Here is an 18585-nt window from a genome sequence, read left to right as displayed (position 1 = left end):
CTCCATTTAAAAAAACCCAAGGCTTTAAAAAAAAATTCAAGGCACAGAATGCTTAGGGAGATCAGAAACTTACTTCTATAGAGATAACCAAGTAAAACAGAAAATAGAAAATCAACAAGTACTGTTTAAAAAGAAGAAAGTCTTCAAGATAATTGAATAATAAAATTTCTACTTGTACACCCATTTTGTTGTTATTCAGAGAATACCAAAATGACATATTTCTTTGGGATTTTTTCAAAGTCAATATGATCTACTACAGGTTTCAATCCTTTATTTTTACTTTGCTTTATTTAAATTTTTGTTACTTTTTAAGATTTCCTTCTCTATTTTTGTTCAGTAATCAATAACTTCTTATAAGAAACCTTTCTATTCTCAATCTGTAAATATATAGGTTGATTTGTATCATAACAAAAAGTATACACATTCTATAACAATGCAAACAACTGATCTTTTTTATGATTACCAATGAATTTAAATAGAACAGACTTTCTATTTTAAAAACTTACTTTCAAGTTATTTGGTCCTCTTTATGTCATTTACAGCAATGCGAAGGTATGACATAAGCATATATATAAATGTTTCTCTACTAGTTTAAGTGTGCTAGCATTAGAAACCTCATGTTTCACTTTACTGCACCTCTTCAAGAGCACTGTTCACAGATACTCGAACTCCAACTTTAGGACTAATGGAAGCCAATCTGGGTGTTCAGGACACAGAAGAGAATGGCTGCAGCAGTGCAGTCATTACAACTGCAAAGCAGCAACACTCCTTTTATTTTATTAATTCTAAGGTTTAAACACACATGACAATTTTTAAAGCTAGTTCATTGTTCAGCCACAAGTTTTTTTTGCCTGCAACCGTAAGTTCTATATGTGTATTGCTGCTTGTCCAGCCTGAATTCCTAATATAAAAAGAATCCACCCAGCCAAATGCTTTCATGGGAACTTAAGGGCCTCATGACAAGGTTTGACAATGCAGCTGGACCAACCTAATGGCTCACAGTCATCAAAATGAGGTAGTATTACTCTTTCTTCAACCACTTTGCCTCCGCTGTTCCTCTGCACTGGCTCATGGTCATCTGACTTCTTATTTGGCTGAGTCTGCTGAACTGGCAGAGAAATAATTCAGCAGGAAAAAAGAATGGTTTCTGTTGGTTATCAAGTGAGGTCAAATGGATACTAATACAATGAACAACAGGACAACTCTTTCAATACTATACAGTCATTTGACTGGTTCAGCCACCTTATAGAGTCTCGAACACGGTGATAGGATCACTTGAGACAAAGGGCAGGGTAAGAGAAGAAGTGCTTTTGGCTTTTCACACATTCATTTTAAGATTATTTTACACTGATAATAATAATAAAATAGAATTCTTACCTTTCATTGCTAATTTTTCCATTCACTTACATCACTGTTTGCCATTTTACCAACGAATCATAACAAAATAAACCAAATAATTACTTACCTACAAATCCTTTCTCTCCAACTAATTTAAGGGCAATTTTATCTGCCAAAACAGAAGAATTTCCATGTGCAATGTTAGCAAAAGGTCCAGCGTGAACGAATACTGGTGTTCCCTGAATAATAAAAAATATATTCATTAATTCAATGAATAGATGCCATGGTTTAATCTCAGCCAGCAACTAAACCCCACATTACACATTACTCACTTCTCCAACAGTGGGATGAGGGAGTGAATCAGAAGGACAAAAGCTGAGAAAACTCATGGATTGAGATAAAGACAGTTTAATAGGTAAAGAAAAAGCTGCAAACACAAGCAAAGCAAAACAAGGAATTAATTCACTACTTCCCATGGGCAGGCAGGTCATCCCCAGGAAAGCCGGGCTCCATCACGTGTAACGGTTACTTGGGAAGACAAATGCCATCACTCTAAACGTCCCTCCCTTCCTCCTTCTTCCAACAGTTTTATATGCTGAGCATGATGCCATATAGCATGGGATATCCTTCTAGTCAGTTGGAGTCAGCTATCCTGGCTGAGTCCCCTCCCAGCATTTTGTGCACCCCCAGCCTCCTTGCTGGGGTGAGAAGCAGAAAAGGCCCTGACTCTGTGTAAGCCCAGCTCAGCGATAACAAAAACATCTCTGTGTTACCAACACTGTCTCCAGCACAAATCCAGAACACAGCCTCATACTGGCTAATGTGAAGAAAATTAAACCTATCCCAGTCCAAACCAGCACATTAGGTAAAAACCTCAATACTTCTGCAGACTAATCAACATGATACCTAAATCAAAGCACATACAGGACGGAAGTGCTGTTAGACAGTTTAGGGGTTCTAGATACATCTCAGATGCTTCAGACCTCATTCACTGACAGGCCTAGATGTCAGAACCTGCTTCATTCATAGAAGGTAACAGACAGTAGCTCAACCTGTAGGTAACTTACACAACTTCTCCACTCAACCTTGTACTAAAACTTAAGTTTTACTTCTACTTTAATCCAGCATTTACGCTTCTGGCAATCAAATAAGTAAGACTGCAGTTTTCAGCTACCAGATTCAAATCCATAGGATTTATTCCAATTTATCTTTTATTAGTCACTAAATTTAATTTTAGTCTTCCAAGCCATAATTTCTTGTGGCATGCAATTACAGGGCTGGTCTTGCTAGAGCCCAGAACACACATGGGCACATGTGATGCACGGAAGCACAACTACAACCAGTGAGGGGGCAGCTGAGCCCATACTGTGGCAGCTGTGCAAAGAGAGGTGCCAGAAGAGTCTCCCACAACATTCCTTGTGCAACTGTGTTTCCAAGAGTTCATCCACGCAACATGAATAGGGAGGAAATTTAGACTGTAGGATCCATTGGTAGTCAAGAGGCCTCCCGCCACTAACTTAAAATCCAAACACACTACTAAATCACTGGCATGGACAGATGCTCCCCTGGAGCTCTGAAATCCACCAGAAGAAAAGGAGGACCTATTAGAATGGTTTTTTGACATAAGCAATCCTGGCAGAAAAGTAAAGTCTGGGTACCAAAGGGAGTGAACTCTAGCAGGACCTCGGGAGCCTCAGGCACACCTTGGAACAGAGACAACAATGTCTTCTCAGGCCAGTTTTAGTGACTGTGTCAGTCCATCTGCCCTACTCTGCAGAGTGCCAGTTAGTTTTGCTACGCTCTTAATAAACTATATTGAGAAACAAACAGATGCATTCTGCCGACTGTTTTCAGTACAGAAAATTTTATTATCCAAGTTTCAGTAAAAGAAAATAAACCCAGAATGTCAATAAATATCTGAAGTTATGTGGCCATTAGAAGGATGTTTATAATACTTATTACCATCCTTCTCTCATCTTTACTGTGAGTGGCACTTCAAACGTAATACAACAAACCATCCCAGAGCAGCCAGCCTGCAACTACAAAGAGTTGTCCCATAGAGCAGCTGCTCTGTTACTCATGGTATAAATAAATGCTAAACATTAAGGGATCAGTTGATGAGAGAACAAATCTGTCATGAGAAACATGGATAAACACTATGAAATCATGATGTACATTCCAAACAAAGTAATCTCGATTCTACAGCACTGGATATAAGTTCTACTAAAGTCTGCAGTTATTGTAGGTGGAGTGTCTCACATCTCTCATTTTGATATTTCACTGTCATTCCTGCATATAAAACACTGTCAATCACTAATATTTTCAGGCAGCATTTCTGGTGACAGAGTAGCAGGGTTGTAATGGAAAGCAATCCACCAAGAAATCACTTTAAAAACCAGCAAATTAAAATGCACAGACACAAGTTGCCAGTTCAGTTCCATGCAGGACTGGCATTTGGTTATTTTTGATTTAGGACCTTCTGAACCTCTTCTCCAGTGCATGCAGACATACATATAAAGCTGGTGCAAATCTACTGAGTTGTTCTTTTCCCCTTTCACAGGCCCTTAGAAGCAACTCCTCAGACTTCCACAGCTTAACACAATTCCCTTCTACAGGCTCATGGCCAGATCACAGAGGAGTGCAGCTGTCTCTGCAATGGCTACTTCCAGGCACTGCTACCCACAGACACTATGACTTACAAATTATGCTAAATCAAGTGTCAGTATCAGCTGGAAGTCACCCAGAAGATATCTCCTCTGGTAGTTTTTTTGCCATTCCCCAAAACCAAAGTGATCTGAAAGACCTGCTTTGGTGAACAGTTTCACCCTACTTGCAGGACAGGTCCACAGCACATTCTGAGCTGCATTGGTGTTCTCTGTGTTGTCTTTACAGGGGACTTCAACTTGCCAGAAATCAACTGGGAGCATCACACAGCTCGTACAACCTGGGCCAGAAGATTCCTAAAAACCTAGACGACAACTTTATGGAACAGGTCCTAAGGGAGATGACTCAGAAAGATGCCCTCTTTGATCTGCTGTTTGTCAACAGAGTAGATCTTGTCAGAGAAGTGGAGATTGGTGGCTGTCTTGGCCACAGCGACCACAAAGTGATAGAGTTTAAAATCTCTGTTGACAGGAGGAAAATACCAGCAAAACCTGAACTCTGGACATGAAGAGAAGCAGACTTCAGGCTGCTCAGGGAATTAGTAAGGAAGGTCCCCTGGGAAAATGTTTTTGCAGGTGCTGGGGTCAATCACTGCTAGTCACTTTTCAAACGTCACCTCCAAAGGCAGGGAGGCCCTGCAGAGAGACCTTGACAAATTAGAGGGCTGGGCAATCACCAACCATATGAAGCTCAACAAGGGAAAATGCTGGATTCTGCACGTGGGACAGGGCAACCCTGGATGTACATACAGACTGGGGAATAAGATGCTGGAAAGCAGTGCCACAGAAGGGACCTGGGGGTCCTGGTTGACAGCAAGTTGAATGGGAGTCAGCAGTGCCCTGGCAGCCAGGAGGGCCAAACATGTCCTGGGGGGCATCAGGCAAAGCATCACTAGCCAGTCGAGGGAGGGGATTGTTTGGGCACCACAGTATAAGAAAGATATTAAGCTATTAAAGAGTGTCTGAAAGAGGGCAACAAAGATGGTGAAGGGCCTTGAGGGGAAGCTGTATGAGGAGAGGCTGAGGTCACTTGGTCTGTTCAGCATGGAGAAGAGGAGACTGAGGGGAGACCTCATTGCAGTTACAACTTCCTTGTGAGAGGAAGAGGAGGGACAGGCACTGATCTCTTCTCTGTGGTAGCCAGTGACAGGATCCGAGGGAATGGCCTGAAACTGTGTCAGGAGAGGTGTAGGAAGGTACTTCACCCTTAGGCTCTAAACGCACAAACGGATCACTACAGAACATTCAAGTGTGCAGCACACAGTATCCTCCTTATTCCCTTTTTTTTTTCGTTTTAACTGAAGCTATTAAAATTAGCACCTCTCAAATCTATTCAGATGAATAATTAAAAATAATAAAAGGTATTTAGTCACAAAATGGAATATGACATAAGCTTGAGGCCCAAGAGCAGCAGTAACAGCACAGGCAGTAACAGAGTAGGTCACTGCATCTCTACACAAGAGCAATGACACAGTCCAACAGGACATCAGCCAAAGCACAGCACCATCTTGGAAAACATTTACGTAAGCTGAAGATCTCCATTCCTGGATAGGTGACTCATACCTGAAAGCCAACAGGTATTCAAAAAGTAACAAAAAATCATCTTTAAGACTCAAATTGAAGGACCAGAGCATGAAGCAGTCTTCTGAGCTGCTTTAGTTTGCTGTTTTAAAAATAACTTTATGAGATAATTTTGGGGAAAAATATATCTTTGGGTACTGTGGTCAGGGTCCTGCTAACAAGCAATAGTGTTTGATGAAAGTTGGCATATGTTTCAGCCATAGCATAGATTAGACCAGAAAAGAATACCACATAAAAGGCAGGAATTTTATTGCATAGAAATGTGAGTATAAAGAAATGCAGTGAAAAAAGAAATGTATGCAAGTCCCAGAACCAAATGCCTATCAATCAAAAGAAACCCTTCTGACATTTATAATTGTCCTTTAGAACACTGCAACAAAACCACATTATTTTCTAACAGATATGCAAAGTGCAAATAGAGTGACACAGACTAAACAGTCAGAATCAAAGCTACATTGTCAGTGACGTTTATCACACACAAGGTTATCCAAGTGGTGATTTAATACACAGTTCTGGCCATGACATTCTTGATCCTATGTGACCTCCAGTTTCTGCTATTGGATGTTATATTGAATTCTGACACACACATACATTCTTCATACAGTCACATGAAAGAACAGATCTTCTTTGCAGGAGAAAATAATTAGACCGCTATAATAAAATAACATAGACTTAAATTCTATTTTTCTAAATCTTCCCCAAGAGCAGGAATTTGACCCCATCTAAACACAAAAGCAAAAAGGTAGTTATCACTTTGTCATGTTTTAGAAAATGAGACATTTTTGCTAACCAGCAATTGAACTCATGTATTTCTACATTCTTTAACTTTTCACCATACCAGGAATGTTCCAGCTATGTAATTTTTATGGTCAAACTTTCAAAAATACAAACTAATTTTTCTCCAAGTGCATTTTTCAAATCTGCTTTATTATTTCCTCATTTTTCTTTTTCTCCCTCTAAACTTGAATGTTGCTCATCATTCAGCTTCCCATGCAAAAGGCAATACTAGACTGCCCAGACACAAAGTTAGGTTGTACTAATTCTGCATTCTTTAAGCTGTTGGAAGACAGCTCACTAGGGTAAGTGCAAACCATTCCTGTCATAGCCCAGCAAAGCTTCGTTTAGTCCCTAAACCCACTATGGCAATATTAGGTGGCTGGGAGCCATCTTTTGAAAAAACATGAACTGGTAAAAGCACTCTCCTGTGTTTATGAATGGCATAAACTGTGATACAGACTAGCATGGCCGCAGCAAAGCATCTACTTCCCACACAAAATGCTGGGCTGTGGGAATCATCATGGGAACAATCATACAAAAAAATACATAAGAAGTAAACTTCCCCAGAAGAGCAAGGTGGAAAACAGTAGTAAGTCTATGACTCAAGACCAGTTTGCCTTCCAGCGGGCTCAGAAGCAGTTCAACAGTGTTGCAACACTAGGTGAAATTATGATTATAGTCAGAGTCTCAAAGAAAGGAAGAAAATCGCCACAAAGGTATAAATGCAGATAGAGTTGATTAGTTAACATAAACAAATGAACATTTGTTAGAATGCCTTTATGGATCTGACCCAGGCTTGAACCTTGAAAGTTAAGCACAGTCGCTGAAGAGAAGCACAATCAGCACAATATGGAACTTGAAAGTCAGAGCAGGGCAGGCATTATAAACCACTCACCTCTAATGTCTGCATTAGCGTGGGCTTAATTGCATCTTTCATCAAAACTGCCAAAGCACCTGTTACTCCCTAAAAAACAAAAGAGTGAACATTTTAGGGAAGTCAGTTCTAAGGTGCAAAATTTTCAAGCTACACTTAAGCTTACAGCCGAAGTTCAAGAGAAAAAGAAAAGTGTGCTCATAAACTATAAAGGATAAGCAGTGTTACAGTGCTGCATAAAGAATTTATTTAGATATTACCTTAAGACTTCTAAGATACGGTATTTACAGAATGTGTCAGAAACAATAATGATTGTGTTCTGAATACACTTAAAAGGTAGCAGGTAATTATTTGTCCCATTTCATGGAGAGACCAGAAACAGTTATTAAGTGACGAGCAGGAGGACGCTCAAGGTAACAAAAGATGAAGTGGAAGTAAAGGCCACTGAGAGATGAGAAAGCAAGAAAGCAATAACTTGTTAAAACTGGCTAAAGAAATGACATATGTATGTCTTCCATGACAGAATCAATAGCATGAATCAATAGCTACCAACAACCAGAAAGGATATTTTCCAAGACTTGTACAAATATACACATAACAGACACAGGATGAAAGCAGAGTTTACTAGGGGTAGATAATGAATACATCATAAGATTAAAAGTTAGAGGTGCCTGATGTCATAAAAAGAGCACAAAAGGAGCTGAGCGAATTGCTGCATTTTGGTCTCAAGAAATCTTACTCCTCCCTAAAAATTTTGTTGGAAGTATAAATATCACACTGACTGACTTTAAAATCAATAAAAGTCATGACATCCCTCTGTACTAAAACTCAATGCCCATTTAGAAAAAAAAAAAAGGGGCTACAGGGTGTGCACATCACTGTCAGACTATATGTGGAGTGCTGTCTATAAACCACCAGCATATGTTCAAATTTCTTCCTAAATTACTTTGATTTTGAGATGATGTGTTTTGTTTTGAAAGAACTAGATCATGGTTGAAAGAAACCGCAGTAATGTTATAAAGAGTGGCTCATAGACTTGCCAGAGAACACAAAAAATGAATTTAATATTTTTTTGTATTGAAAAGAAACATTAAAACCAAACAAAAATCCTAGCTGCTGTAAATTGTTTAAAATGAAGGTTGAAAAACATGGGTACTTTATCTGAGTAGCCTATTAAGGCATGAACAAAAATATTCAAATAAAGAAGAGCAATGAAAATAGTTCCTATATAATTCTCAACACAGTTTTTATCAACTAATCCAAAATTTGAACAATCAAAGTCTGTGTGAAAATTTTGATGTCAAACAGATAAGAGACATAAAAGTATGTGGTGATTATATAAGTAAAGTATTGTATAAAATTAAATTTCCCCCTCTTTGAGCATCACATCTGAGCATGGACTTCAGAGGAAAATGAAGCAGAATATTTGGCCTTGGATATAATTGAATTGAAACCTAAATAGTAAAACTGGTTTCTACTAAAGCATAGCAAGTGTTTCCTTGGAGGACTATAAAGGAGAGAGAAAAGGGGAAGATTTTTCTTCTCTCTCTGCATCTCCCACTATCTACAAAACCCAATAGATCCACAGAGGCATAATATGAGAAATTGGTAGCAAAACAATATAGTTTTTCATCTTTCGAATTAGCAAAAAAATAGATTGCTGTTTCTTAATAAGTTAATTTTAGAAGTTAGGATTGAAACACAAGGAAACATAAGCATGCCTGCTCTGTCAGAATGTGTGAGGCTCCATCACTTCTATAGAAGCAGCCTGGTGCTATGGTGTTTATATACCCAAATACTCTTATTTCTGAAAAAAAAAAGTCAAATGGAAAACTTTACATCAGATTTTCCGACTGGTCGACATACAAGGATAACTACCTGAGCAGCCACAGATCACCCCTAAATGACAAATGTTAATTCATGCCAACTGTAGCCACCAGACCACTCAAAGTAAGCATGCAAACATCTATCTGCTGACCTGAGACACAGCGACTGGAAAGAAGAGTTAAGGGATGGGGAAGTAAAAAATAAAACAAAATCAGGACACTTCTTCCCCAACCTCCTCTCCTGCCCCTTCTAGATAATAAAGGGTCAAATCCTTTGCTTTCTGATAGTTCTTCACCAATCTGACAAAAATAATGACGTAATCCAAATACTTCCTCTGTATTTTAACTTTTTGGGAGATATTAGTTATGCATTATTTGGGAAATATTAGATATGCATTCTGGACACAACAACTTATTCTATCTGAAGCTGAAAGGAAAGAAAAAAAAGATGCAAATACTCCAATTGGCACACCTCATGTCTATCTGCCATCTGTGGTTCTTAAACAGGCTTGGTGTCGACAGCAGTCCTTAAAAGCTAAACAAAGTTTTCCTACCTATCTGACATGACTCTGCGAGAATAAAGTTTTCATTTCTTCATATCCTCAATCCTCCAAGTATCTAGTAAATTCCTCCAGCTCACTCCAAGTCCTGGATGTGATTCTCAAAGCTATTTAGGGAATCAGGTTCCCATTTCCAATTCAGAAAATGAATTTTTTATAAAAGAATTTTATAAAAGAATTAGAGGCTTAGAGACTTACACACCAATCAAGCATGTGACAGCCCAAGGATCACTATCTTTCCACTAACTCACTATCAGAATCAAATGTATACAGACACTCAGCACTTCTGGATTTCCTCCTGGAAATGATCCCAAGTACTTCTGAAAATAATACTCCTTCCATCTATCCACCAGCCATCGGGGCAGGTATGCTCCACAGGACAGCAAAGATCATAGAGCACAAAAAAAATTATACACATGACACAGAAAAGGCAAACTTAGATGAAAAACCAAAATACTTTTAAAGAAACTTCCAGTGGAACAGTCTCTGAAATCTGTCAAGAGTGGAAATGAAAGCCAGTAGTAAATGACAAGGAAGGTGATTGAAAGCAACTACTGTGACTGAAGTTACACAGACTGAAGGGTAGAGAAAAACCCTTTTCTTTATAAGAAAAATAATGAAGTACCTGTAACTTACCTCCATTTGAAACTATACTGTCTAACAAAATAATATTTTCTGCAATTTTAGTTCTGTAAAGAACTAAACTTAAAACCATAATCTGAGAAGAACTGCAATGCCTTTTATTTGCAATGAACTATGTACACAATGTTTCTGATGAACCAGGGAATAAAATCTCTCCAGCTGACAGTTCATTTATAAAAGTAAATATGGAGTTGGTTTTTTTTGGTCCTGTAATCACTGAAATCTAATGGTATGGCATGGAAAGTAAGCTAAGAAGTCTTATTTTAAAAAAATAGTGATATATTTTTTTAATATTTTTCATAGCTGCTGAAATACTGATCTAGGGCACATATACCCATTTAGTGTCACATAAAAATATGGCATGTGTCCATCAGAATTCTACCTCACTGTAAAAGCCAAAAAGCAATTAAGTCTTCAAAATACTGTACAATGAGCACCACATTTTGGCAAAGACTTCTGCATATTCCATTACAGAGGATAGACATTTAATCCATTACTCTTGTGGAAGGACTCTTCTCAATTCATGAAATATTCAATTTATCTTTTTTTCTATTACTCCTAGCCCATATATAAACCATGGCATATGGTTTATATCTGCCAATGTGTATTTTAGGTTTTACTATTGTATTATTATAAATATATTGCATACAAAGTCAAAATGCAGAGGAATTGTGTTTTTGTGAAATACTTTGTGTGTATATCTGGAAATAAATCATGGAGAAGGGTTTAGTGGTGTTGCTCCACATAGATTCCAAAGAACTAAAGACTACTGTCAAACATTTAAACTTAAATTCAATCTGTACAGGATATATAAAACATGAACCCCAGAATTTTTTTCAGTAACATGTAGGATTGACCCATTATTCAGGTTGTGTGGTACTTCCCATGACAAAGCTGCCTGCAGTTCTTTGGGCTACAATGTTCCATGTCAAGGGACTATAACAGATTCAAGCTTTTAAACTCGATTTTGTTTTACAAAAATTTAAGTCAAAATTACTGAACTTGAATTGAGAGCATTCTAAAACCTTTTATATTGTTTTTCCTATGTTTGGTTGTCTTGAGATCTTTCCTTTCTGAGCTATAAAGCTTTACCTCCTCTCTGACACTGATTTGAAAGGAGGATGAAAATTCAGGGGGAGAATGGCTTCACATCAAACCTCTTGACACATACGAAAATCTGCTCAAGATATAATCCTTGGATTCTACCAACACAGGCAGGGGGAACAGACACTAAGCTAAAAGTCTAGAAACAGTAGGTTTAGTTGCAAGCTGTTCTAACAGACTGACCACCTGTGGGAACAAATCAGCAACAGAGATGAAATCTTATGCAACAGAACAGAAATTTATCTTCCTCATACATATGAATTATGGCACAGTACAGTCTTTGATTATACTTCTCCTGCTGTTGTTTCCAGATGACTCAACTTTATACAGTACAGTTTCACAGTGCAATACAGTTAGTAACTGCAGTATAGTTATTCTTAAGCTCTCCCCCATTGTACCAAATAAGCAGTATTTAATTTGATAAAGAAATTTTAGAAAACCCGCTACTAATTTCCTATTTTGACATTTTTTAAATGTCAACACCAGAGCATCTGACTTCTTCACCAATATTAATAAGTCTGCAGAAATCAACAATCTTTTCTGTTTTCAGAAGAGAAACCTGCACACACAAGAATCAAACTCAAAAGTATTCACCCATTTTGGATGCTTGACCTGAAACAACATGAAATAATTTCTCCTGGTTCAAAGTTCTTGATGAAGTTTCACTCTTTCCACAATTTTCATCTGTTTAGGTCCCTAGTATTAAACCAGACTGAGGAATGTCTAACTCCTTACGTACTGTAAGAATCAGTTTGTATGGACACAGCATCACACAAGCTTTGCAAAAAATCACAGGAATAGAATTCAGTTCTCCAAAGGGCCTTAATCATTATATCATGTTCCTATTACTCCCATAGTTCTCATACTCATTTGTAACACACTGCAGAACAAAGGAGTTGGAGTTTCTGCACTGCACAATCATGACATGCACCCAAGTCCTCCCTGTGCATGGTATTGGAGACCCTCCAGAAGAATTAGAAAGCAGCAGCATAGTGCAGATGCTCATAACATATATCCTTCAGATTGTGATGATTTTTTTTCCTGTGCAGTTCTTCTGTTATATAATACAGAACATTGCTTTAAAGAACAACTAGAAACACATGTTCAGCACAAGTAACACTATCAAATTATTGAGATGCTAAGCGTAGAAAGTTTGTTTTAAAAAAGGCCAAAGAAAACCAAATTAGTAGCAGACATTTTGCTGAGCCCTACTTTCATTTTAGGGACACTGTGAAAAATTTTTTAAGTTCTTTTCCCTCTACAGAAAAGCAGATGCTTTCATTCATCAAGCTGATTAGCATTAAGTGGTTGAAGGCAGGTTAAATATTTTGCAGTATTAATATATTAAACATATATACCTTAAATACTTCTTTATACAAAAGCAGTGTCAAGATAAAGGACATGCATTTCAAATGCAGTTTTAATTCTAACACTGAATTATGCATATGCCTTATAACGTAACTGATTCTCCACTCCCCTCAATTTGGCCAAGACAAAGTAATACAAATAAAAAGGAAAAGCAAAACTTCAACAGCTGGAATGTTATATGTAGTTCTTCACATCTCCTGCATAACTGAGAATAGTTGATTTGCTTTGAATTTTAATGATGACTTTACTCAGAAATTTTTAACCTTATTTTTAATCCCGCAAGCTAAATACTACTTTTTCATTTCCTTATTAAAATGGAATCCATTAAGGCTGTGAAGGTGTCCCTGAGTTGTGGATTTGCTATCTTTCCTGACAAGGCAAGTTACTCATTACTTTACTCATTCTAAAAACACAGTGAGTTTTGTGCAGATGTTCAAAAAAAAAAGTAAAACCAGGAAAAAATACACATTGTCTGTGCAATACAGGTAGCCATCACCAGTGGGCTGGCATAAGACTACTCCTGGCATACAGCTGATTGCAAATGTTAACTGGTAGCTTCTGGCTGCACCAGAACCTGCCATACACAACCACGTGTGAGCTTCCAGCCACTGTTCAATGACTCACAGCCTGGCTACAAGGGCTAGAATGTGATTTAAAGAAAAAACATACTGACTTCTTTCAGAAACTGAAGTAAGGAAGAAAAAAACCAAAAATTTATTGATCTAAAGAGTTAACCTAAGCAATATCAGCAACCTTTGAATTAAGAACAACTTGTTTCCATTCTGATTTAGTGGTATAGGCATTCAATGTGGTAACTATCATTGCAACATCTGAGCAGACTCCGCAAGTACAGTAGCAAACATTATCAGCTCTCTCAAATAAGAGTCTGCACTTCGACTCCCTCCAGCACCAAAGTTGTTTGCCTTAAAAATTGCAGAAAACGATCCAAGTAGGTTATGGAGACCAGAGACTTCCTGAATCAGATGTTACCAGAGTTGCAGAAATGAGTTCTACATCTTGTTCTCATTGCAAGCAGGTTTTGGTCCAGAAGATGATCTTTCTTTGATATCTGACTGTGCTGTTCAAAGCAAAATCCTTGGCATGTACCTGCCTTTTTAATGATTCAAGAGGCAAAACAAACACATCTGAGGTTATTCACAGGTCTCTACAGCACTGAACATACCAAATCCTCCGCTGTAACCGGTTCTCCTTTCTTGCCATTAGCCACCACCATTTTCCCCAGTCTCTCTTTCATATCTTGAAGGCTGGTGGTAAGCGCCAGGATGGCCATAATTTCACTTGCAACAGCAATATCAAACTGAGCCTGTAAAGCAGAAATGAGCATCAAGAATCAAATCACAATCAGCTCAAATACTCACAGGGGGTCATCAGGAATAAATTCAGGAAAGATAAATTTCACATTGGAATTCAAAAAAGTTCTAAATTGTAATCTACAGCTTTTGAGATTACTCAGACTCGAGTAACTTGTACATATAGACTGGGGAATGAGATGCTGGAAAGCAGTGCCATGGAAAGGGACCTGGAAGTCCTGATCAATGGCAAGTTGAATGGGAGTCAGCAGTGCCCTGGCAGCCAGGAGGGCCAACTGTGTCTGGGGGGGCATCAGGCAAAGCATCACCAGTCAGTCAAGGGAGGGGATTGTCCCGCTCTGCTCTGCACTGGTGTGGCCTCACCTGGAATACTGTGTGCAGGTTTGGGCACCACAGTATAAGAAAGATATTAAGCTATTAAAGAGTGTCTGAAAGAGGGCAACAAAGATGGTGAAGGGCCTTGAGGGGAAGCTGTATGAGGAGAGGCTGAGGTCACTTGGTCTGTTCAGCCTGGAGAAGAGGAGACTGAGGGGAGACCTCATTGCAGTTACAACTTCCTTGTGAGGGGAAGAGGAGGGACAGGCACTGATCTCTTCTCTGTGGCGGTCAGTGACAGGATCCGACGGAATGGCCTGAAATTGTGTCAGGGGAGGTTTAGGTTTGATAGTAGGAAGGTATTTCACCCAGAGGGTGGCTGGGCACTGGAACAGGCTCCCCAGGGACGTGGTCACAGCACCAAGCCCTCCAGAAATCAAGAAGCATTTGGATGATCCTTTCAGGGACACGGTGTGACTCTTGGGGTTGTCCTGTGCAGGGCCAATAGTTGGACTTCAATGGGTCCCTTTCAGCTCAGGATATTGTATGATTCTGTGAACTTCAAACATCTTATATTCCCTCATTCATGTTCTCCATTACATTCCATTTACTTGAGGAGCAGTCTATCAGACTGCTTAGCCCCTTGCCTCACATTATCCTTAGAGAAGCTCCCTGAAGGACCAAGATTTTTTCATGTGGCAAAAAAAGAAAATCACCAGATGTGTTTTGAGTTTTACAGGCATGAACAAAGCATTTTAGAGGTTTTTTATCGTTTTGTTTTAATTATTTTTTTCCCCTCTAATGATCTCCAAAAGCTTTTTACTCTGGTTTCAAAAACATTCTTGTTACATTTGATCATTTTTTTTCTACATAGACTCAAAATTTAGAGTCTACACTGCTAGGTCTTATGCTTGACCTATGAAAATGTTAGATATATATCTCTGCCCCATTTTTTTTTCTCAGTAAACAAATACAGAAGTTAAAAAATGCCAAGAACTATATGTGGCATCTGTTCTATTACTCTTGTAGATATATATTCATCCTGTGCAGCATTTCAGTACTTATATGATAAGCAATAGTATTTATTTTTCTTTAACAACTTACAGCATACATTAGTAGTATTTGTACTAATTTACTATTAGTCAAGCTCAGGTCGCATGCTGTCAGAATATAAACAGAGAAGAAAGGAAAAGTCACTAATGTATTGCATGACAGGAAAGCAATGTTGGCATGGATCAAGAACTGCAATTTCTTTAGCAATCTTTCAATCTCTAACAATTAAAGTCTACACAACAATTTAGTCGTTGACATCCTACTGCTATCTATGTAAGAAAAAAGCCCCAGGACTGTTTCTGTCAGACCTCTACCAGATGCATCCTATACATGTGTCTGACTATTACCAGAGGAATCTGTTTCAATCGAGGGCTTTACCTGTTTCTAAGAAGCACCTACATACAGAATTGTTCAACACATATCCACCACTCCTATCCATTTGCTTTAAGAGCTTCTGCCCTTTTTTAACCTATGTTCCTGCTTTTAGATTTTGTCTTGACAGCCCAGAGCATCCCTATTCAGGCTGACCTATATGTACCTGCATGTTTAGTCAAAACTTCTGAAGACACCTGATCACTTTTCTATATTGGGCACAGGCAGGGAGACATACATACCACAGAAAAGAAAAGTAATTTTCAGTTTGGGATTCAAATGAAATGCTGAAGTTACAAAGCAGATTTTCTGTATTCTCTGGAAGCAGTTCTATATGCAATGAACATTGTTGGCATTGTGATGATGGATACTACTATCTTTTCTGAAGTAGAGAATGTCCTCAGTAAGTCATTGCAGCATATGTAAGACAAGAAATAAGCCTGAGAAATCTATGCCCAACCTGCATGAACATAGTCTATCTTTATCAGAATGTTTATCAGAGGACACCCCCTAAAAGTTTTTATAATCATTGATTCTATATAAACCCAAAAGGATGGGAAAAACGATCCCAAGTAGATGTTCAAAGAGTGACATAAAATTTAATGGAAAAAACAGGCACAAAACCCAGTGGTAGCAGGTGCTATTTTAACTCTAATAACCTTTATACACCTATGAAGTGCTGACAGAAGCCTTAGCTGTAAAGTCAGTTTTCTATTGATGAAAGGATCCACCCACATGGATTCAATTGCAGGATCAAGGGCATCAGTCATGTAATACTCTTTAGAAACCACAGCATCCCTGTTCATTAAAATTCAGACTTTTGTGCCTGCTGTGCGCTGCCATTTTACACAGGTGTAATTGATTTTAGGAGTGCTAGAACATCACCCCAAATATTTATAAAATGCATCTGTTAACTATGAAGTCCTGTTTTCTCTGGATCTCCGGCTAGGCTCTGAAATGAGTTTTCCTAACTGTTAACTATTTCTTGAGTCACTAAGTCCATGTTCAAATGTGAATGGATATGCATTAGTCCAACATATCAATATTGAAAGCATTAATTTTAGCCCAAACAGTACAGAAGCAACATTTGACAGACATATGTAAACTAGAACTCATTAATAAAATAGCCCACGTTTAACTCAGCAGTACAATTATGGTGGTAAAATGCTGCACATCATCATCATCATGGTTAGGCTTTGTGAATGAAGATTTGGGAAGGGCTCTACCCACGTTTGTTGCAAGGGCATTGGTGGCTGAAAAGGCCAATACGAGATAGGCACGTCCAGTTGCAAAAGGCACAACAGAAAGACTCCTTAGATGGTAAGACTCCTTAGATGGCAAAAATGTTGCACAATAAGGCTGGCAAAACTTGGCTTAAAGCTAATAATCACATTGAGTCACTGAAACAAATCTAAATATATGAAAAGGTCTCAGGTGTTGAAGGAACTCATATCAAGTAAAATATTTTGTAGTCCCAGCCCATTATCAGAGAAGAGTATTAGCTAATACTGAGTTTCCTGTAAGCTATAGACAGAAAAATTTCTATTCTATGTGTTCAAAACCAAAACAAGCAGGCATTTCTAGTGGAAGTTGTCCCTGCTTATGGCAGAGGGGTTGGAACTAGATGATCTTTAAGGTCCCTTCCAGCCCCAAACACTCTAGGATTTTACGATTCCTCTTTGAAGTTGTTCTCTCCAATTTGACTGCTTTACCTGCTGAGTTGAGTAAAAAAAATAGCACTATGTTTTGATCTCTATTTAGGCACAAGGCCTAGAAGAGGTCTGAAATGATAAAGAAAAATTAAAGCTAGGATTTCCAAAATGCGTGAAAGCCTTATCTCTGCCACAAGAGCTATTCACATCAAAACAGTCAAACCCTCATGAGTTTCATGATCCAGAATATTAGATTACAAGATCTTCATCGAATTAGGAGCAACTCCATACGGTCACAATGAGTTTGTTCCACCTGACACTGCTATCCCATACTTTACTGTTTCAGAAAAGGATTTATCTACATGACACCAGAATACTTCTTCAGATGGTGTTAGAAAAATCTGGCTTTCAATTTATCAGTAAGTTCTTCAATAAATCTCCAGAAGTTTTTAGACAGTAACATAGGTTAGCTTTTTACACCAATGAAAAGTATGCATATACTCATTTGCTGAACTATCCCTTAAAGCCCACATAGTAAAAGCAAGCACATGCTCAAGGTTCTTACAGTTTAGATTCTAAAGCTGAGATGCATGAGAGGGAAATGAAAACTCTGAATAAAAAGCTAATTTTAAAACTATTTTTAACATTAAATTTAAATGTAATTTAAATTACAAGTATCCTACATATAGTCTTAGAGAGACTTAAGAAAAGTAAGAAAAATCAATCAAATCAACCTTATGAAGGCATAAAGGCACCTCTTATAGTCATAGGACAATGTTAAGCCCCTAACATGCAATTTTTTCAAGTGCTTTCAACACATTGAGGAATATGCATTGGTTTCTGTTTCTGAAACTTCAGACTCAGTTACTCTGACATAATCAGTTTCGCTGCAAGATTACTACAGAACAGCAACAGATGTTAACATCGCAATTCAAAGTATGCTGAAAGAATTGCAGAAACATCTCTCAGCCTCTAAAGCAAAGTGTTCAGAATGTGATCTAGTAACTGCCTTTACATACCTGACGGACAAATCCTTTCTCTGTAGTTGCCTGTCCAATTGTTATTTTGCGCAGGAATCTGTCATTTGTATCCACCACTGAAATAAGGGAATAGGAAAAGCAAAACAAGT

The 18585-nt window shown here is 38.2% G+C and overlaps 1 protein-coding gene across 4 annotated transcripts in view; it reads right to left on the bottom strand.

Annotated features, from left to right (window-relative positions):
• The window catches only part of MTHFD1L (methylenetetrahydrofolate dehydrogenase (NADP+ dependent) 1 like), a 147219-nt gene that overhangs the window by 86424 nt on the left and 42210 nt on the right, over positions 1–18585 (bottom strand). For all 4 annotated transcript variants that reach the window (XM_032683983.1, XM_032683984.1, XM_032683986.1 and 1 more), the window contains 4 exons: positions 18476–18552; positions 13917–14057; positions 7255–7323; positions 1466–1577 (listed from right to left, as the gene is read on the bottom strand). In XM_032683983.1, coding sequence (XP_032539874.1) covers positions 1466–1577; positions 7255–7323; positions 13917–14057; positions 18476–18552 — 399 coding nt within the window. The remainder of the gene's footprint in view (positions 1–1465; positions 1578–7254; positions 7324–13916; positions 14058–18475; positions 18553–18585) is intronic.

Source organism: Chiroxiphia lanceolata, chromosome 3, assembly GCF_009829145.1.
Source record: "Chiroxiphia lanceolata isolate bChiLan1 chromosome 3, bChiLan1.pri, whole genome shotgun sequence".
NCBI lineage: Eukaryota > Metazoa > Chordata > Aves > Passeriformes > Pipridae > Chiroxiphia > Chiroxiphia lanceolata.
The sequence above is the reverse complement of the archived record's forward strand: the minus strand, read 5'-3'. Positions and strand labels throughout refer to the sequence as shown.